Genomic DNA, 22,361 nt, shown 5'->3' on the forward strand with positions numbered 1-22,361 from the left:
GCAAAGTAAATCACAATGAAAAAGCAGCAGCTGCAAACACTGAAACCAAGGGAAACCAGCTGGGTGACAGCAAGGGGACAGGCTGAGGAGCTAGTTGTTATTCCTGCCACCGCCAGTGGTCTTTTTTAACAATAACCTTGGATTTCTCCAGCTGCTGTGCAGTGAACTCCTTGTAAGGAAACAGAAAAGATGCAGGCACTTAAGCAGGAGATTTCTTAGCTGGATATGGTAAGGGCTAACAGCCCTTAGAGGGATCCTGTAACCATTGTCTCTTTATAGTGCCTTGCCTTTTAGCTTTGAGTGGCATTTACTACAAGCAAGCTTTCCTGCCCATCCTGGAACTGTAAGTGCCCAAAGATAAACCCAGTACACAGGGTGGCAGTAGCCTAGAAGAGCCAGGAATGAAGAGTGGCAGGTGTGCACATGGGTGGTGATAAACCAAGGATGATAAACAAAGCCAGGTTTTGAGCAGAGGTAGTCAATGCAGGAAATTACTCATGGATCACGGGATGTTAGGGGTTGGAAGGGACCTTTGAAGGTCATCGAGTCCAACCCCTCTGCCAGAGCAGGACCATAGAATCTAGCACAGGTCACACAGGAACACATCCAGATGGGTCTTAAAAGTCTCCAGATAAAGAGACTCCAGAACCTGTTCCAGTGATCTGTGATGCTCACAGTGAAGAAGCTCCTCCTCATATCGAGGTGGAACCTCCTGTGCTGTAGTTTACATCCATTACCCCTTGTCCTATCACAAGGTGCAACTGAGCAGAGCCTGTCCCCTCCCTCTTGACCCCCAGCCCTCAGATACTTATAAACATTTACTGAATCCCCTCTCATTCTTCTCTTCTCCAGACTAAAAAGCCCCAGGGCTCTCAGCCTCTCCTCACAGGGCACATGCTCCAGACCCTTCAACATCTTGGTGTTTACTGCTGGTATCCAGGGAGAAAATTCACTCTTGGAGAACTTCTTTGTTGTTGCTGTTAAAACTTGTTATTTTGATCTGAAAATCACAGATTTTCCCACCAAGCAAAATGATACTTCTGGAAAGGTTTCACTGTAATAGCCACCACTGTGCTTTATTTTATGAAGTATTGATTGGATTGTTCTTTTTGCATGGAGGCAAAGCAAACCAGGAACTGCAGTTGTGCATTATGGAAGATTTATGGAAAATAAAGTGATTGTAAAATCCCCTCCTTTCACCACTACCTCCCTTTTCCCACCATATCTGCCCCTTTTGCACCCCAACTGCCTCATTTCCCCCCTTTTCCCCCTCAAATCCCAGAGCACCCAGGCTCTGTTGGAGTCTCCTCCCACCCCAGGTGTGGCCACTTTGCCCTCCCCACCCACTCCCCTTTTTAATCCCCACCAGGAAAAACAGAAGCCCTAAGCTGAGCCCATCTGGGCTGAGGGATCCTCTTCTCATCACTGGTGAGTGCCCATGATGCACACTGGGTGATGGTGGTGGTGACAACAAAGGCCGGGGGGCCTGGTGGCCCCCTGGTTAGGTAGGAAGAAATGTTGATGGATGTGCAGCTGGCATAACCTTTTCCTCCTGTTTTGTTGAGCTTATAGAGATAAGGACCTGCAGAGGCCCATGCACTGCAAGTGCAGCTCACCTGCTGTGTTGTTTGCCCATACTCCCCAGCAGCAGTGGAACTCACTGCTCTGCCCAGCAAGGTGGCCTGGCTCCTGTCCCACAGCACGCCCTGCCAGCAGGCTGAGCACGGTGCCTGCAGGTCAGACTGCACAGCCTGCAGCTGCTGTGCTGCTACTGAACACAGACTCAGCCCCTGAGTGCCTGCACATCCAGCAATGCTGATCAATGGCACACTTTGCAAATGCCTTCCCTGTGGCAGTCCACAGGTTCTCTAAAAACTGGCAAAGAAAAAGGGGCTGAGGGGGATGCCAGCCAAGGGGGCAGAGCCTCCTCTCACAGTTGCTGTGTCAAACACTGGATTTAGAGGCAGCAAGTTTGCAGAGCTTAGAGCCATGCCTGGCTTCTCTGTACATGCTTGCCTTAGCAGGTAAAGTTACTGCACAGCCAAATGATTCTCCTTGATAAAACTCAAACCAAAGCAGAATGAGGAGAGGTACTGCCTCCGTGTGAACTCTTTGCTTAGGAACTAGCAAAGAAAGCTAGCACGCTTCCCATGCTTGCTCAGTTGGGAAGGCATGCAAATACATTTCATTAACTACCAGCATGCTGGGAATAAAAATGTGCTCACTCCTGCCCCTACCTTCCCAAGTGATTGCAGGAGCTGAGCTGACATCATTTGATGTAAATCAGAGTGGATGCACAAAGCATTGCTGGACAACAGCTAGAGCTGAGGAGCCTTTCTAGAAGGCGCTGCCTCAGAGCTCCTGGTTGCAGCAGCTCAGCTGAGGTGCATCAAGAAGCTTAGTCCTTGCCAAGGCAAAGCTGCGTGGGTTAAGCGAGCCCTAAGTAATGATGATGCAGGATACTATGTAACTCGTTATTGAGACAGCCCTGGGATGCCTAGGGCCTGGCAGGGGGGCACTCATGGGTGGCAGCAGCCACCCAGGCCTCGGGGGCCTGCTGTCACAACCCCACCTGTGCCAGCTGGGCACTCAGGACATGGTGCAGGCTGTGGGCCTGGGACAGCCGTGGAGAGAAGGGCAAAGCAAGCACCTTTGGGTGTCTCCAGCAGCACCGTGCCCAGCTGCTGACACTCGGCAGCCCAAGCCCCCTCGCAGGCTTTGCACTTCCTGGCAATGACCCTACTCTAGTCATGAGGTCTGTGGTGACAGGTTGGACTCGATGATCTTTGAGGTCTCTTCCAACCTTAGTGATACTGAATATGACAACCCTTTACTTAGGAAACACAAGTGAGCCCTTCAGCAGACCCCGGACAGCTGGTACCCGGCCCGCGCTGGCCCGCGGGAAGCCTGCCCAGCTGCGGGGTGCAAGCGGCAGCCGCGGGTGTCCCGCGGGGGTGTGCGGCGGACGCTGGGCTCCGCGTGGGGCCGCCCAGGCTGCGCGGGGAGGGTCACGGTCGGGCGGCAGCGGGTCCCCGCGGCGGCCCGGAACCTTTCCGCGCGGCTCGCTCGCCGCCCGGGCCCCGCGCGGGTGCCTGCACGCGCTCCGCGGTTGCCGGGTAACGCGGGGCGGGTCCGGCGGCGAAAGCGCTCCGGTGCGGGGGCTGCTGCGGGCAGCGCCGCGATGCTGGATCCGGACAGCGGGCTGTCCCTCACCATAGCGCGGATCGTGCAGCGGCTGCAGGGCTCCAGCCTCCACTCCCAGCTGGAGCGACAGGCCCGGGTGAGCCCCGAGCTGGCGCTGTGCCCCCGGGCCCGCCTCCCCTCCGCGCTCCCCTCCGCGCCGCTTTGTTCCCGGGCCAGCCGGCGCGGCCTCCGCCCCTGAGGCCCGCGGCCTCGCCCCCGCTCCCACCCTGTTCGGCGGGGCCGGAGAGCAGTCTGCTCGGTCTCTTGGCAGTGTTTATAGTTTCTCCTCTTGGGACTGAAAGCTTTCGCAGTGGCTGTGAAGGCTGTCCTCTTGAAACCTCCCTGCTTCCAACAGTTCCTGAAATTAATCACTCTGTCTACCTAATCTCTGATTTGAGAGGCTTTAAACACTGTCCCCTGAGGAAACGAGGATTTGGTGTAAGGAAGTGAAAAGAAATGAGAGAAGGCACATGGAAGCAGATTCTCATGTCTGGGAGAACGTTTGCTGTTTTCTGCTTAGTAACTTGTTTGCTCCTGCGGCCGGATTCGTGTGTTTCAGCTGAGCCGCGATTAGGGTGGCTCAGATTACAATGGAGTCAATCTGCATGGCCATAATAACCGGGTTGTGGAGCTGTAACAGTTCTTGCGGGGTAGTGAAATGTTTTGGGGTTGGTTTTATTTGGGTTTATTTATTTTGGCGAACCTTTGCACACCTGTTAAATGTATTTGTTTGTCTTTTTGTTTGCTTGTTTTTAGGATAGGATGTCTGTTATGTGCTCTTGTTCTTGTTTTGGTTTGTAGATGAAACATGTTTTTTTCTTTCCCCAGTATCCACAAAGCTTTCCACAGCAAGTGACATCACCACATGCCTTTTCTGTTTGTTTATAAGTTTGATCTCTTAACTGTTTTGGTTTCTTTTCAATGTATGTCTGCTTTGCTGAGGTTGAGAGACTGCTCTCTAAATGTGTGAACAGGCAAATGTGCATGGCTTGGAGTGGGCCGGAGTTATCTGTATCAGGAATTAATTGTTATCAGGAACAGTGTGGCCAGCAGGAGCAGGGAGGGCATTCTGCCCCTGTACTCAGCAGTGGTCAGGCCACACCTTGAGTCCTGTGTCCAGTTCTGGGCTCCTCAGTTTAGGAAAGATGTTGACTTGCTGGAACGTGTCCAGAGAAGGGCAACAAAGCTGGGGAGGGGTTTGGAGCACAAGCCCTATGAGGAGAGGCTGAGGGAGCTGGGGCTGCTTAGCCTGGAGAGGAGGAGGCTCAGGGGAGACCTTCTTGCTGTCAACAACTACCTGAAGGGAGGTTGTAGCCATTTGGGGGCTGGTCTCTTTTCCCAGGCAATCAGCACCAGAACAAGAGGACATAGTCTCAAGCTGTGCCAGGGGAGGTTTAGACAGGGTGTTAGGAAGAAATTCTTCATAGAGAGAGTGATTTGCCTTTGGAATGTGCTGCCCAGGGAGGTGGTGGAGTTGCCATCACTGGAGGTGTTTAGGAGGAGAATGGATGGGGTGCTTGGTGCCATGGTTTAGTTGATTAGATAGTGTTGGATGATGGGTTGGACGTGATTGTCTTGAAGGACTCTTCCAACCTGGCTTATTCTATTCTGTAAGAGCATAGACATAGAGTTCTGCAAGTGCTGGGGAGTTGGGCATCCCGAAGAGACAGACTGACCTGAGGTGTGGTAACCTGTAAAGTCAGTAAAACCCAGCCACAGCCTTTCTGCTAGCTTTGTAGAACGCTGCTATGCACATTTCTTGGAGAAGGGCAAAAGAGTATATATTGGTCAGAAGATTATTCTAGCCATGTGAAGCGGTAAGGGCCGGGGGGAGGAAAATAGGGCAGCAGTTATTCAGATTGGTTCTTAGGGTAGGTGTTTGAAGAGGTTGTAATAGGATTAAATCAGAGCCGTAGTTGAGTGCAGTGATCCGATCAAGTGGAAAGAGTGAAGATATTAACTACAGGGCTTCTGAACATAAAGAGGAGTCTTTTGGAGCTTGTAGTTTCAGTTAATAAGGCCAAATGTATGCCTTCATCAGGAATCTGTTGTCCTTGGTATTTGTTTTTTAATTGGCTTTGCTTGTATTTATGTTCTTTCATGTACAGCCTAGACTTGTTTAATTTGTAAGCTTGTGTGGTCTTTGCTGTACTATGCAGCTGCAAAGGCCCCACCAGTGAGATCCTTGGCTTTATCCATCCCTCAGCAGCTGGACAGAATTCTGAAGGTTTCTGATTTTTTGCTACTCTTTTTATTAAATTAGTGTTTGGTTTCTGTCCTGTTGTGTAGAATCAACCAGGTTGGAAAAGACCTCAGAGATCATCAAGTCCAACCTATTACCTAATACCTAACACCTCATGACAACTAAATCATGGCTTCAAGTGTCACATCCAATGGCTTTTTGAACACCTCCAGGGATGGTGACTCTACCACCTCCCTGGGCAGTCCCTTCCAGTGGCCTCTTAATCTTTCTGGGAAGATCTTTCTCCTCACCTTGAACCTAAACCTCCCCTGGCGCAGGTTGAGACTGTGTCCTCTTGTTCTGGTGCTGATTGCCTGGGAGAAGAGACCAACCCGCACCTGGCTACATCCTCCCTTCAGGTAGTTGTGGACAACAATAAGGTCTCCCCGAGCCTCCTCTTCTCCAGGCTAAACAACTCCAGCTGTATTAGAATAGAGTGTTTCACACAATAGTTTGGGTTGGAAGGGACCCTCAAGATCATCTAGTTTCAACCCCCTGCCACAGGCAGGGACACCTTTCACTAGACCAGCTTGCTCAAGGCCCCAGCCAACCTGGCTTTCAACACTGCCAGGCTTGCAGCCTCCATAACTTCTCTGGACAACCTGGTTCAGTGCTCTACCATCCTCATGGGCAAGAATTTCTTTCTCATGTCTCATCTCAATCCAGCTTCTTCCAGTTTGAAGCCATCACTCCAAGCAAATAAAACCCTCTCCAGCTCTCCTGGAGCCCCCTTCAAATTTTGTAAGGCTGCTAGAATGTCTTCCTGGAGCCTTCTCTTCTCCAGGCTGAACAGCCCCAACTGTCTCTTCACAGCAGAGTTATTCCAGCCCTCAGATTGTCTATGTGGTCTCCTCTGGACCTGCTTGAGACGTTTCCATGTCCTTCTTGTGTTGGGGGCTCCACAGGTGGACACAGGACTGCAGGTGGGGTCTGAGCAGAGCTGAAGGGGCGAATCACCTCCCTTAACCTGCTCTTAGCAAAAGCTGTGTTTTGTAAATGAGTCGTTGTCTTCTAATGTCCGGAAAGGGGCCCTCAATGAGCAGTTCTTTTCGTAGTGAACAGGGCCTTGGGGCAAACCTAATATCTGGTGTTATTTGTGGGAGCTGACAGAGCAGCCCTGTAGGCATGAACTGATCACAGTCACGCTGGGCTTCTCTGTCACTGAGAGCCTAAGCTGATGTCACGGGCTGTGACACACAACCTCTGTGAAATGAGTTTGGAGTGGACACCAAATGATTTGCTCTCAGCTTTAGCTCTGGGGACTCCAAGATAATCACGTTTTTGCCTTGCCTGCAGTACAGTTTAGGCCATCTGCTTGTTAGTGATGATTGGAAAATCAAGCTTAACGCTGATTTTGTAGGCTAAGGTTTAGTATATTGATAATGTGCCTGCAGTTAGCACAGAGAGGTTAATGCAGGAAAGAGTGCACATGTGCCTGGCATTTGCTGTGGGGTTTCTTCTGAGCAGATTATCCAGAGTGTCTGAAGGGAAAGGATAAAAAAGTGCCAATGTATTAGCTAGCAGCTTTTCAACAGGAGGAATTGCTGGTGGGGTTATTGGGGTTTCAGAGGAGACATCTGAGACATCTGAGCTCAGTTTCTCAGGCACAGCTTAGACTGTGTGGATTTGTGGCAACATTTGTGTGCTCTTGTCTTAATTTTTCCCTTTCTGTATTGTTGAAGAGAGGAATTAGAGGGGGTTAGAAAAACTGAGAGATGTGCATCTTCAATCATCAGATGCAGTTTGAAAGCAAAGTGGTGTATGAAATCTTGCTAGAAATTTGGTTCAGGGAACATAAAGATGTTCCCTGAAGATGTCAGTGAAGTGACAATAAAAATGGGATGGTTCAGAGACCGGAAAGAAACATATTAAACATATTGTCATTTGCGGGCAATTCAGAAACTCTTCTCACCATGTCTAAAGGAAGCCAAGCTTTATTCATTGCTAAGATTAGTTAAGATTAACTTTTATCCTCTGCTAAACCTCTGATAGAAGCCTGGCTGATGCTTGTGTTGTCTGGAGCCTCTAATGGCCAGGAGCAAAATAATAAGTGAAGTTAAAATCCAAACCCGACCAAGCAACAGAAGCCTCAGCAGTTTATCCCTAAAGAACTCTTCTAGAACAGAGGGTGAAAGTAAAATGAAAGAGAGAGGTTCTAAATGATGGTTTAAATCGACTAAAAGATTCAGAAGGAATCCCTCCAGGTGTTTTAAGTGCAGACCACCTCAGGTCTGTTCCTTGTAGCTATGTCTGTAGTAGAACAGCTTGGAGAACAACTTACATATTACTGTGGCTCGGGATTGCCATAGCCAAAGTGCAGCACTCAGCACTTGGACTTGTTAAATGCCATGCCATTGGATTCTGCCCATCTGTCCAGTCGGTTGAGGTCCCTCTGCAGAGCCTTTCTACCCTCTAACTGACTAACATCTGCCCCTAACTTGGTGTCATCTGCAAACTTGCTGATGACTGACTCGCATAAGACCCTTAATGGGAAGGTCGTGATTTCAAGCCTGCAGTGGCCAGTAGTGTCGTCCTTACTCTAGTCATGAGGCCTGTGGTGACAGGTTGGACTCGATGATCTTTGAGGTCTCTTCCAACCTTAGTGATACTGAATACTGGACTTGGAGGTAAGCAGGATAATGGTGTCCAAGTAGGCTAAAAGTGGTAACATGAGAGTAAGAATCATCTCTTACACCCATCTCGCCCCACTCTGACAATTACATTTGGAAGACTTTTATAGAAGCCTTCCAGGATTTGAAGGGGTTCCAGGAGAGCTGTAGGAGGTCTTTTGATAAAGTCATGGAGTGATAGGATGAGGAGTGATGGCTTCAAACTGGAAGAAGCTGGATTGAGATGAGACATGAGGGAGAAGCTCTTGCCCATGAGGGTGGTAGAGCACTGGACCAGGTTGTCCAGAGAAGTTGTGGAAGCTCTAAGCCTGGCAGCGTTGAAAGCAGTATTGTCTGGGGCCATGGGCAAGCTGGTCTAGTGGAAGGTGTCCTTGCCTGTGGCAGGGGGTTGAAACTAGATGATCTTGAAGTTCCCTTCCAACCCAAATCATCCTGTGCTTTTTAGGAAGCTGTGAAGTGTGGAGAGGAGATGTACTAGGATATGTCCTGATCAGAATGGTTGTCCAAAAGAGAGGACTCTGCTGTCACTCTTGGAGCAGGCCTGTGACTAGTACCAGAAAGTTTCAACATAAATATTGACCAAAGTGGGAGGGAAGGCTCTTTGTGAGACTGCAGATGGGGTAAGGAAGGAGAGGAGCTTGCTTTGGGAGCACTGGGAACGTTGCAGCTGAGGTATTGCCTGGCTGCATCCTTCTGAAGGGAGTACAGGAACATCTCCGGGTGATTTTTATGGCTTGCAGGGTATCTGAGGGCATCATTTTGATGACATTTTTCTTCAACAGTTAAAGAAAAAATTGATACTAATCTCTGCTTAAGTAAAAGATGAAATTAAGAAGGATAATGTTTCTGTGAAATGTTGCTTTTATTTAATAAAAGTTAGCAAATAAACACAGGCTCCTGAGTCACAGATAACTAGTGACTAATCTTTCTGCTTTGTGTTTAACAAAGGGCTTGCTATCACCTCCCAGCAGAGCTTGCAGTTCACTGGAAGTATCATAGTATCAGTCAGGGTTGGAAGGGACCACAAGGATCATCTAGTTCCAACCCCCCTGCCATGGGCAGGGACACCCCACACTAGATCAGGCTGGCCAGAGCCTCGTCCAGCCTGGGCTTAAACACCTCCGGGGATGGCACCCCAACCACCTCCCTGGACAACCCATTCCAGGGCTTCACCACTCTCATGGTGAAGAACTTCCTCCTCACATCCAGCCTGAATCTCCCCACCTCCAGCTTCATTCCATTAAGTGTTTCAGCAGCAGCACTTGCAGGCCAGTGACTTTTCAGTGGAGCACAGCTGTGTGCGTGGTGAAAAGTGTGGCGTTCACAAGCAATGCAAGCTTGAGCCACAGATGACTTTGCTTTTTAGCAATGCTGTCTTTTTACCTTCTGGGTGTTTATTTTATGGTTATTTGCAGCACTAATTTTATGCTCAAATCAAACCTGGAAAAACTCTTCAAACATCACCATTGGCTTATTGAAAGTGCCTCCTGCATATCTTGCAGCAGATAACACTTGAAGCTGTCTGTTCCTGCGTGGGGCTGACTGTAGCTCTGTTTCAGCTGTGAGGTTATCTTTACTTGTAGGGGAAAAAAACAAACCACCAACCCTCACTTCTCCCTTTAATGTGATTATTGTGGCAATGTAGAAAGGTTGGAAAATTGCCAGTGTAAGCAGGGGTTTTGCAGTTGTTGAAGTTAGTTATGCCTAGAATGATTATTCCTCTTTCTGCTACAGGAATGTGTAAACCAAAATCACTGAGATGTGTAGGATCTGAAGAGCTTAAGAGAGTGTTTATGTTGCAATTGAAGTGGTTTGTTAACAAGTTGGCTTAATCCTGATAAAATCTGGTTATGGCAGGATGGAGTGTGCCAGGAAAGGTGAATGTTTATTGCTTCCCATCAAATTTTTTCTGCTGTTGGACTGGTTTTGGGGTGTGCTTGGTATCATTTGGGAAATCAGAGCAGTCAAACCTCAAAGCCTTGTGCACCTGTACACAACCACAGCGAGCAGCAATCGGGCTCTGAGAAGGGACTTGTGTATCTAAACTAGAGGGACTTGGAAGAGAGGTTGTGGTGGGTAGCTTGTAAAAATATTTAGACTGTGTGAAGTTATTGGCAGAGCTGCCTGCAGCGAGATAAAAATACGTGTTCACCTGATGCAGCTCCACAGTGCAGTGCGGTCGGAGCGCTGCTCTGAGTGTTTATTCTTCTTGAGAAAGGAAATACTTGAGCTCAGGATTTATGCTGGAACACTTTGTGCTGTGGAGCCTCCTCTCTGCAGTGTGATGCTGGTCCTCTTGCTGCCCTCCTGGAGGGCTCCCCTCCCTTCCTGCCTGGGCAGTGCTGTCCAGTCGTGGTGACTGGGTGCCATTCCCAAATTTAGATGCTGTTTTGCAGGTAGGTTTGTTTGTGTGCTCAGATTGTGGATCACTTTAGCACAGCCACCAGCTCCTGCCACCTAGCCAGCCCTGTGCAGCCCTTTTGCTTACTTTCAGCCAGAGCAGTGCTGAGTGCCTGCACTTCTTCCATCTTGACATCCAAGCACTGAGAGAGTCACTTACAGTGCTGATTGCCCAGATCTCAGCAGGATGCCTCACCAAAAGCAAAGGCAAAGATGATGTGCGTGAAGATTGCTCCTGGTGCCTTAGCCACCTGCCAGAAGGTTTGGCAAAATAGTGAAAGCTCTCAAGCTATGCTCTCTTCTGCACTGCTAAAGGTTAAGAGTGCCAAGCAGTGCTGTGGTACTAGCTTGTTTTGTGCAGGACCATCTCACAATGAGTTGCTGCTTGATTTTTGAGAAGCTGGCCAAGGCTGCAGATGAACATGGCCACCCTGACCCCCAGAGCCCTAGCCATGAGAATGTGCCCAGTGACAGTTATGTGGAAAAGGCATTCACTTTGCTTCACAGTGAGTTGTTACTGCTTGCTGAGGTGCTGCATTACTCCTTTTCTCCTCACAGGGCTCTGTGCTGGCCTGGCTGAGTCCCTGAACGTTCTGACTTTCGTTCTTAGTTTCATAGTTTCATTCAGGGTTGGAAGGGACCACAAGGATCATCTAGTTCCAACCCCCCTGCCATGGGCAGGGACACCCCACACTAGATCAGGCTGGACAGAGCCTCATCCAGCCTGCTCTTAAACACCCCCAGGGACGGGGCCTCGACCACCTCCCTGGACAACCCATTCCAGGGTTTCACCACTCTCATGGTGAAGAACCTCCTCCTCACATCTAGCCTGAATCTCCCCACCTCCAGCTTCATTCCATTCCCCCTAGTCCTATCACTACCTGATATCCTGAGAAGTCCTTCCCCAGCCTTCCTGTAGGCCCCCTTCAGATACTGGAAGGCGACAATTAGGTCTCCTCGGAGCCTTCTCTTCTGCAGACTGTACAGCCCCAACTCCCTCAGTCTGTTCTTCTTTGAACAGTTCTTCTTTGGCTGTGCCTCTGTGCCCTCTAGGGCTGTCCCCTCTGTTGCCCCCTCTCCTGTGCCAGCCTCCTTACAGCACTGGGTACTTTACCGTGAAAGTAAGCTGCCTCTTCCCCAGACTGTGTGCCCTGAGAGCCTGTGGCTCTACCTGGCTCTGTGCTGCCCTTGGTTGTGCAGGAAATGAACTCCTCAGTACCAATCTCACTAAGGTGGGTTTTGCCTAATGAACCCTAGCCAGCACTTCTGCCAGTTTAGCCAGTTTTGGGTAGAAACATGACTTGGGGAACACATTTTGCATCCTACCAAATGCTACAGTTACCATTGTCAAGCTAGGAAGCAGTTAGCTTTGTGTGTAACCTTAAGCATCTGTGTTTCTTATTTTAAAACTTAACCTACTTCTTTTTCAGTGCTTGCTTGCTGATTATTGATTGATTTTTGTTTTCCATCCTAGGTCAGCCTACACAAACCAGAAATTAAGCTTGAATCATTGAAAGAAGATATTAAGGATTTTCTGAAGACATCAGGTTTGTATCATTCCTTGGAGATCCTTGTGAGCACTGAGGACGTGTGTGACATACCTGGCAGAGAGTGGTTCGTGCAGCTTGAGGTCTTGTCACTGAGGGTGGCCAGAAGCAGACATTCAGTGATTCCAGACTGTTAAGGGAGATGCAGAAAACTTAAAAGGACAAGGCTTGTGGGGTCTAGCAGTGTTTGGAAAACCGTGCTCTGCAAAGTAGTGATTTTATCATTTTGTTACAGACTGGTGACTTAAGTTCTGAGTGATACAAGGGTTTAGCCATCTCTGAGAAATGAACAGCCATGGGGGGGCTCCTGAAAGTTTTACCTCCATTGCCACTGGAAGCTGGAGGCTAAACAGCTGTTGTGTGAAGGTTTGGGGAGAAGTGAGGGAAGATTTGTAATAGAAACACTGTTAGTGTTGGTAGTTGTTTAAATAAGCTGTTGGCTTTGCAAAACCAGCATATCATTATTTAACCAAAAATGTGGTGTTATTGTGTAAGCAGTAGATGGAAATAAAGGATATCCAGCCTTCATGCAGCTCCCCACTTGCAGTTTGTCCTGCCTTAATTAGGTTAAGGTCTCTTCATCGCCTGCTGTCTGTCTGGCAGCTAGACAGGCACTGAGACAGGACAGAAAGCTCTGGTGGCTGCAGAGCAGCACTGGATTCATCTTTTAGCATCGTTCCTAAAGTTCTCTTTTGTGTGTCTGTGTTTTTATTTGAACAGGCTGGGAGAAGAAGCTTCAGAATGCTGTTTACAGTGAACTCAACGTGTGAGTTTGTGTTTGTTATTTAAACTCACTTTGACTCCTGTGGTTTCCTTCAGGTTCATTTGTGTATCTACTATTGTCTGCAGGATCTCTCACACCAAGAGTACCTGCTTCTTCTTTCAAAGTGCCATTATTTCCTTTGTATCCTAGAGAAAATGCTGCACTCAAGCCCATTGTAAAGAAAAAGTGAGGCAAACACCACCCTTTTATTTTTCAGTTACTTCAGCAGCTTTTGCTATTTGTCTTCCAAAGGTGCCAAGAGCCCCAACAGAAATCTTATGGAGCTGAGGTAGTTGCTGCAAATGAAGTTTAGTTACTTTCAGATGTTTTTGGTGTATGTTGTATTAATGATGGGAAAAAAAACAATCAGATCTTTTAAGATATTGGGTCTTTAGACTAGATTGGTGCTGATGATGCTTGGGGTAGGGTTATAAAGAGGCTGAAATGTGTGAACTTCCCTTTTTACTGTCGTTCAGCTGATTTTTAGGTCAGACAGCTGGGAAGCATGTGTTGCCTTTCCATTCTGGTGGCTTTCACAACAGCTACAGCCAGAAATGCAGCTACCTAATGAGCAAAGTGGGTGCAAATCTTTGTTCATTTCAAGAAGTTATTGGAGGTAACAGTTTGGAACAATGAGGCTCAGCAGTGTGAGGAACTCCTGCAGCACAATGCTGTGCCTTGTAAGAAGCCGTCTTCACTTTTTCTTTCAAGGGAAAATACTGACCTGTCTTCTAGACTGTTGCTTATGGCTTCTTGAAGCTCACAGAAATAAGCTGCAAAATAGTGAAATGAGTCCTGGGAAACTGAAAGGACTGAAGAATACCTTAAGGTCATGAGCTTGTGGAAAAGCCAATCAGCAGCAGAGCTGGAGTCTGTCAGTATTGATTCCATTTGACACACAGTATGGAGTTGTCCAGAATAAACCAGCAGCAAGTACAAAAATGACTTCACCAGTTAAAAATGGGAAGCAATTTGGGGAGAATTTCCCATAATCATGTGATGGGAACTGAGTGAAAGCATTCAAACAGATGAAAATTCAGGCTGAATGTGAGAGAAGCTTTGTGGACATTTTGTTTCTTGAAAGATATTTGAGATGGTTCAAGTGAAGCTGGATAAAATATTTGGCAGCAGCTCACTGGAAATCATCTGAACAACTGGGAGAGAAATCAAGGGTTTGGTTTGGGGTTTTTAATTGGCTTTGTTCCAGCTTTTATATTACAGCTGTGAGTAGATATTCAACTTGGCTTAGGTCAGCACCACAGAGTTCTAATTACTTTGGACATGCACAAGTTCAGTGTTGATTTTCAAAGGGAAATCATCCCCCCAGGAAAAGTATTGTCCATGGAGAAGATATCCTGGATAGTAAAAACTCCATAAAGATGACATGGTGTGAAGAGGATATACCCCTGAAACCCTTGGATTCTTTAGAGTTGATTTTATTTCACAAAGGTGACATTCTGAGGCAGCAGTGTTTGTATGGGAAGAACAACTCATGCAGGATGTTGTGGGTCCTTCTCTCTTGATAGATCTTATGTTTATATCTATAGTTGCATCTATATAGAAGTATTTTGTGTCCATAGGAAAGACTGAGGAAGGAATGCTTAGAAAAATCATGTTTCTTGTTAGTGCTGCTCAACATACACAGTGGTTTTGCTAGTGCTTTCGTGAACAAAGCTGTGCTTAGGTGTGCAAATACAGCATTAATAAGCAAAATCCAACCCTGAGCATTTAAAATCTACTCTGCTTTCTTTAAGGTTTCCTTCACCCAGTCACCCTGCAGCACCACCTGAGCACATGAAAGAGCCATTGGCTTACATGAGGAAAGCACAGGTTGGTTGTGAACCATGTTAACAGTTTCTCTTAGGTATCTCTGTGATGATACTGTGCCCCAAGGATCAGTGCTGGGCCCTGTGCTCTTTAACATCTTTATTGATGATCTGGATGAGGGCATTGAGTCCATCATCAGTAAATTTGCTGACGACACCAAGCTAGGGGCAAGAGTTGATCTGCTGGAGGGTAGAGAGGCTCTGCAGAGAGACCTCGACAGGCTGGACAGATGGGCAGAGTCCAACGGCATGAGATTGAACACATCCAAGTGCCGGGTTCTGCACATTGGCCACAGCAACCCCATGCAGTGCTACAGGCTGGGGTCAGAGTGGCTGGAGAGCAGCCAGGCAGAGAGGGACCTGGGGGTACTGGTCGATGGTAGGCTGAACATGAGCCTGCAGTGTGCCCAGGCAGCCAGGAGGGCCAATGGCATCCTGGCCTGCATCAGGAACAGTGTGGCCAGCAGGAGCAGGGAGGTCATTCTGCCCCTGTACACTGCACTGGTTAGGCCACACCTCGAGTACTGTGTCCAGTTCTGGGCCCCTCAGTTTAGGAAGGATGTTGACTTGCTGGAACGAGTCCAGAGAAGAGCAACAAAGTTGGTGAGGGGTTTGGAACACAAGCCCTATGAGGAGAGGCTGAGGCAGCTGAGGTTGCTCAGCCTGGAGAAGAGGAGACTCAGGGGTGACCTTATCACTGTCTACAACTACCTGAAGGGAGGTTGTAGACAGGCAGTTGATGGTCTTTTCTCCCAGGCAGCCAGTGCCAGAACAAGAGGACACAGTCTCAGGCTGTGCCAGGGGAGGTTCAGGTTGGATATTAGGAAGAAGTTCTATACAGAAAGAGTGATTGCCCATTGGAATGGGCTGCCCGGGGAGGTGGTGGAGTCGCCGTCATTGAAGGTGTTCAGGAGGAGACTTGATGGGGTGCTTGGTGCCATGGGTTAGCTGTTTGGGTGGGTTGGATTGGTTGATGGGTTGGACACGATGATCTTGAAGGTCTCTTCCAAACTGATTTGGTTTATTCTAATAAAGTTTATTCTAATGAAGGTAGTGGAACACTGGAACAGGTTACCTAGGGAGGTAGCTGAGGCCCCATCCCTGGAGATATTCAAGGTGAGGCTTGACAGGGCTCTGGGCATCCTGATCTAGTTGAGGGTGCCCCTGCTTTTGGTAGAGGGGGTTAGACAAGATGATCTTGGGAAATCCTTTCTAACTCAGGCCATTCCCTGATTGTTTGGGGGCTTTACTCTCTAATGCTGCTGGGCAGTTTCCTGTGCTTTATACCTTAGGAGAAACACAAATTTGTGATTGCACCAAAGTTTACCATAAAGAATACAATAGAACTAACCAGGTTGGAAAAGACCTTTGAGATCATAAAGTCAAACCTGTCATCCAACACTATCTATTCAGCTAAACCATGGTACTAAGCACCCCATCAAGTGTCCTCCTAAACACCTCCAGTGATGGTGACTCCACCACCTCCCCGGGCAGTCCATTCCAATGGCGAATCACTCTTTCTGTGAAGAACTTCTTCCTCACATCCAGCCTAAACCTCCCCTGGTGCAGCTTGAGACTGTGTCCTCTTGTTCTGGTGCTGGTTGCCTGGGAGAAGAGACCACCCCCCACCTGGCTACAACCTCTCTTCAGGTAGTTGTAGACAGCGAGAAGGTCTCCCCTGAGCCTCCTCTTCTCCAGGCTAAGCAACCCCAGCTCCCTCAGCCTCTCCTCACAGGGCTGTGCTCCAAACCCCTCCCCAGCTTTCTTGCCCTTCTCTGGACATCTTCCAGCAAGTCAACATCCTTCCTAAACTGAATGGGCCAGAACTGGACACAGTGTCAAGGAGGAGGATTTAGTTTTCTTGGGGAGAAGCGTAGCTATAGGACATTGCCTTGAGGAGTACAAAAACACTGCTTGGATGTGCTGCAGCGAGGCAACTTTGCAATGCAAGAGAAGAGGCTGCAGAGACACAAAGATCTACAGAAAAGAGCAATAGATTTAGTGCTTAGAAATGGGAAAGGAAAATGAAAAGTACAGAGCTAAGGAGCTTAAGGCATATTGAGGGAGTGTAAGAAATTGGACTATGAAAGATTAAATTATTTGTGGTGTCAGGGAAACAAAAATCGTTTTGCTTCCTTGGTTTTATATTTTCACCAATAAATACCATTTGAAATAAATATTAAAAAAACAATAGCTACATGAGATGTTAAAAAAGCTTCCAGCATAGGATCTAACCAAGCTGTCTGAGGTAAGGCTGGCAGTGTGTCTAACTCGGCCGTGCCTGGGAATGCATTGCGGTGATCTCTGCTCAGATGTTTAACAAATTGTGTTACTTTTTCATCAGGTTGTGGCTGATTTCTGGGAAGTCTCAGCTTCCAGTCCTGGGTTGCAGTTTTTAGCAGTCCAGGGATAAAAGAGTGTATTAAACAATCTTCCTTCTGTGGTGTGTAATGTAATGCCACAATTATTGATGTAATGCCACAATTTGCTGCCTGGAAACGGCCGCTCTCGCCAGTTTGCAAACGTGAAGCCGCGGGGGTGCAGCTCTCTGTGAACCAGTTTGGTGGGTAATTGTTTGAGAGAAGTGTGCACAGTGCTTAGGAGAACCATTATGCTTAGCTCCATGTGGAAAGGGCTGGTTTTCCCATAGTTCAGGAATGTCTTCTCTTCGCTAGTTCCAAAATGTCATAGCCATCCTTCTGGGGTGGGTCCATGGCAAGCAGCCCAGCTGCTGACTTGCTGGCCCCCAGCAGAATGAGGGGGAGAATCAGAGTCATAGAACCACAGAATTGTTTTAGTTGGCAGAGATTGAGTCCAACTATCAAGCCAACACCACTGTGGCCTGAAGTGTCATGTCCATGTGTTTCTTGAACACCTCTGGGGACAATGACTCTACCACCTTCCTGGACAGTCTGTTCTAATGCTTGCTCACTCTTTCAGGAAATAAATTGTTTCTAATCTCCAACCTAAACCTCCCCTGGCACAATTTCAGGCCATTTCCTCTTGTTCTAGCACCTGCTATAGGGAGAAGAACCGACCCCCCCCACCTCACTCCACCCTCCTTTCAGGGAGCTGTAGAGAGCCATGACATCTGCCCTCAGCCTTCTCTTCTTCAGACTAAACAATCCAAGTTTCCTGAGCTGCTCCTCATCATACCTGTTCTCCAGACCCTTCACCAGCTTCCTTACCTTTGCCTTTTTCTGGATTTGCTTCAGCCCTTTAATGTCATTCTTGGAGTGAGGGAACCAAAACTGACACCAGGACTCAATATGTGACCTTGCCAGTGCTGAGTACAGGGAGACAATCACTGTACTCCTGCTGACTGTGCTATTGCAGATCCAGGCCAGGATTCTGGTGGCCTTCTTGGCCACCTGAGCACATGCATGCTGGCTCATCTTCAGCTGCTGTTAGCCAGCACCTCCAGGTCCTGTTTTGCTGGGCCATTTCTAGACACTGTGCCCCAAGGACAGAGATACTCTGCTATCTCCAGGGCTTTATCAGGTGTCATGGTTCCTTGGGCAGACAAACACCATCACTCCCATTGACCTTCTGTCTCCTCCTTTCTCCCAGCTTTTCTATATTCAGAGCATGATGTAAATGACCTGGAATATACCTTTACCCCCTTGGGGCCAGCTGTCTCAGACCTCTCTCCCTCCCACCTTCTCCTGCACTCACTTGCTGGTAGGGAGGCAGAGATGTCCTTGGAGCCATGTATGAGCTGTATGAGCAAGTGCTCAAATGCTGGTGTGTTATCAACCCTGCTTTGGTCACAAGTCCAAAACAGAGCCCCACATCAACTGCTGTGGAGAAGAATAACTGTCCCAGCCAAAGCTAGCAGAGCCTCTTTCCAATCATAGAATGAATAAAGTTGGAAAAGACCTCAAAGATCATCAAGTCCAACCTGTCACCCAACACCTCATGACCACTAAACCATGGCACCAAGTGCCACGTCCAATCCCCTCTTGAACACCTCCAGGGATGGTGACTCCACCACCTCCCTGGGCAGCACATTCCAACAGGTAACAACTCTCTCTGTGAAGAATTTTCTCCTTACCTCAAGCCTAAATGTCCCTTGTTGCAGCTTGGGACTGTGTCCTCTTGTTCTGATGCTGGTTGCCTGGGCAAGAGACCAATCCCCTCCTGGCTACAACTTTTCATGGAGAAATACTGATCAGCAGTGATACTTATTACTATTTCACAGGGTATAAACATTCTATTTGCTAAATCCAGTGAGGTACCTGTGAGCATTTGATTTTTCAAGATAAACTCCACATTCACTGCTGTGGGAAATAGGTGCCTAAGTAAACAATTGTGATCAGATCAGTTGAATCACTGCTAGCTTTTATTTTGCTGCTCTTTTTGATTAAAGAGCAACAAACCATGTAAAAAGCTCCCAAAGTCAGGGGTTTTGAGGATTCTATTCATTTATCTAAAGTGTTTGGAACAGCTAAATGCAAATATGCAGCTTGCCAATACCTCTGGGAAGAGAAAAGCAGAAACTTAATCAATTCAGTTTTGTTCATGATCAGAAATCTAGTTAATGTTTTGAAAGCAGAGAGCTGGTTTTGTTTTATTTGTAGGTAGGTTGGGTTGGGTTTTTTTCCCACTTTATTTACCTTTTAGCCTCACAACAGTTGGAAAAGTATAGTTTGGTGCCACCAACAAAATTTGTCCTGGTAGGAAAATGTTTTCCACACAAGTCACACTCCCTTTTTGTTCTGCACAGCCACTGTTTAAGATGCTGTCTCCATTCTCATGAGTTTGCTGATGTTTTCTTTATCCTTTTTCTACCTTAGTTAATTTTTCTCTACTGAAGAGTGCTGGGGAGAAGGGTAATACTCTGAAAACTCTGGTAACTGTTACTGGAATTAGTTTGAGCCAGTAATTAAAACTATGTTAGTATTTTTCTAGAGTGGGTATTGAAGTGTTCATAGTGAACACTTTTTCCTCGTCCAATTGGTTCTGTTTTCTTGTTCTTGCATGTTAGAGTGAAAATTTTATGCTGCATTCTCTTCACTACCCCAAAAGAAAAAGAGGTTTCTGTGGAAGGATAGACCATTAACAACAAGCATGTGCTGAAGGGGGCCTACAAGAAGGCTGGGGAGGGACTTCTCAGGATCTCAGGTAGTGATAGACTAGGGGGAATGGAATGAAGCTGGAGGTGGGGAGATTCAGGCTGGATGTGAGGAAGAGGTTTTCACCATGAGAGTAGTGAGGCCCTGGAATGGGTTGTCCAGGGAGGTGGTTGAGGCCCCATCCCTGGAGGTGTTTAAGCCCAGGCTGGATGAAGCTCTGTCCAGCCTGATCTAGTGTGAGGTGTCCCTGCCCATGGTAGGGGGGTTGGAACTAGATGATCCTTGTGGTCCCTTCCAACCCTGATGATTCTATGACTATGATACTATGCTGCAAATCAATCATGTGGTTGTGCTGTTGTCCAGGGTGGAAGAAGGAGGTATTGCCTCAGTCTGTTGCTGCTGTGGAGCTGTCTTTTATTGTGCCATGTGTGGATTTTTACAGAGATCAGACCAAACCAAGCCCTGTAAATTTTGTCAGGAACTCTGACCATGGTAGCCTCATAACACAGAAACGTGCACTGCTGTATTGCAGTCCATATAGGCCCTTTCCTTGTTTGTAGTTGTAGGCTAGGAGCTTGTTTCAGGGCTTTGAGAGAAATGTGAAACCAGTGAACTTAAGAAGGAAATAGGTGGGTAAGAAATGGTGCCCAGCATCCAGCTGCAAAGCATAAGGAGTGTGAAGAGAGGAAGGGAGCAGTCAGTTGTGCTGGACTAGCTCTGCTGGGATCCAGCAGCTACTTTTCCCCAGGTGGAGCAGGAAAGGTGCTATTTTCCAGAGCCAAGCCACATGAAGTTAACTTGCTGCCTTCAGAGGAGCCTGAGATAATCTGCTGGCTCTGGAGTACTTAAACTGGGAGTGCAGCACAGGTTGGGATCTGGTTGGCTGGGGAGCAGCCCTGTGGAAAGGGCCCCAGGAGTCCTGGTGGACACCAAGCTCAGTGTGAGCGAACAGCGTGCTGCTGTATCACAGAAGGCCAGCATGTGCCAGTACTGAAAGGGGGGCTACCAAGAGGATGGAGACTCCCTTTTGACAAGCAATCACATGGAGAAGACAAGGAATGATAGGTACAAGTTACTCCTGAGGGTCTTCCCATTGGACACAAGGGCATTTTTTCACAATGCAAGCAATCAGTCACTGGAATGATCTCCCAGGGAAGTGGTGGAGTCCCCAATGCTGGGCACACTGAAGATTCTGCTGGTGGGAGACAGGGCCATCTTGTCCTGACTGTCTTTTTTGCCAAGCAAGTTGGACCAGATGATCCTTGAGGCCCCTTCCAACCTGATGATTTTTATGACCTATCTTAATGATTTCACTTAGTTCTTCAAACTGTTACTAACAGCCCTCTGTTCTTGTTCCCACTTTCTTATCCTATTTGGCTTAGAAGCCTCTGAGTCTTTCACTTTTCACTTTATCCAGCAGCAAACCCACACCCTCAGTGAAGGAGGGTGCTGTAAATGCAAATGACTGCTCTCATGTGGGATGGGGTTGTGTAACTGCAGCCTTTGGAAGGCAGAATACAGTGAAATAAAAACTATTAATGCTGCAATTAGGAAAAGATTCCTTGTGGTCAAAACTGGGATCTGCTTGGGGTTTTTGCAAGAGAAACTGAAGGGGTAACTTGCCAGTGAGAAGACATTTCTGGTGCAAGATAGCTGTTGTCTTTTATGGGTAGAGTCAGGAGAGGATCTGGGATATGGCAGCTGAAATGAAACAACTGCAGATGAGAGAATTCTAACTTTTTTAGCAGAACATTTAGACGTCTGCCCTTCCCCTCCTTAGCTTCCTGTCTCATGAACTGCAGCCTCCTCTGGATAGAACTTTTGAGTTTGAGGAAAATGTGGTTAGGCAGTAACTAGCTGTTGTAGAATCTGCATGTAAAGCCAATCACAAATAATAAATAGAGCTCAATGTCATTAGGAGGAGCCTTTGCGTTCATCTGCTCGGGGCCTGACTCACCATCCACAGCGAAGTAAATGAAATCTAAGCCCCACAGTGGTGCTGTGATCACGTAAGCAGAGCCCTCAGTCAGCTGGCAGCTCAGTGCTGGTTGGCATGAACTTCAAAGGCCTTAAGTCATGGACTGGGCTCCATGGGGTACGGCTGAAGTCTAATGTGATAATGGGAAAGATCCAATTGCTGTTTAAGCTGTCCACTTGCTACTGAGCTGTTGCCTGTTTCTGCTTTGCTCTTTGATGAGAGAATGGTTTCCTGAGTATAATTTTAGAACTGTTGTGTTGGGGTTTTTTTGAGCATGACAGAATACCAGATATTTGTAACTTAGGAGAACCCCTAAGATACCCTTTTTGGAGCAAGACTTGCACCATTTCACAAAGTGGAGGAGGAGTTCTCAGCCTTATAAAATCCTTTGAGAATTTTCTGAAGTGTGGGTGTATAAGTTTGACTCAGTGATCTTAGGGATCTTTTCTAACCTTAATTGAGTTCTGTGTCCAAGTCTGGGCTCCTCAGTTTAAGAAGGACATTGAGACACTTGAATGTGTCCACAGAAGGGCAACAAAGCTGCTGAGAGGTCTTGACCCCAAGCCCTATGAGGAGAGACTGAGGGAGCTGGGAGTGGAGAAGAGGAGGCTTAGGGGAGACCTTATTGCTCTCTACAACTACCTGAAGGGGGTTGTAGCCAGGTGGGAGCTGGTCTCTTCTCCCAGGCAACCAGCACCAGAACAAGAGGACACAGTC

The 22,361-nt window shown here is 47.6% G+C and overlaps 1 protein-coding gene across 1 annotated transcript in view; it reads left to right on the top strand.

Annotated features, from left to right (window-relative positions):
- Positions 1-3,140: 3,140 nt before the first annotated feature.
- The window catches only part of TBC1D19 (TBC1 domain family member 19), a 48,393-nt gene continuing 29,172 nt past the window's right edge, over positions 3,141-22,361 (top strand). Inside the window, exons 1-4 of the mRNA XM_068137535.1 lie at positions 3,141-3,280; positions 11,930-12,002; positions 12,723-12,768; positions 14,520-14,595. Coding sequence (XP_067993636.1) covers positions 3,182-3,280; positions 11,930-12,002; positions 12,723-12,768; positions 14,520-14,595 — 294 coding nt within the window. The 5' untranslated portion in view covers positions 3,141-3,181. The remainder of the gene's footprint in view (positions 3,281-11,929; positions 12,003-12,722; positions 12,769-14,519; positions 14,596-22,361) is intronic.

Source organism: Melanerpes formicivorus, unplaced genomic scaffold (genome assembly GCF_026170545.1).
Source record: "Melanerpes formicivorus ecotype bairdi unplaced genomic scaffold, bMelFor1.0.p_v2 SCAF_4, whole genome shotgun sequence".
Lineage (NCBI taxonomy): Eukaryota > Metazoa > Chordata > Aves > Piciformes > Picidae > Melanerpes > Melanerpes formicivorus.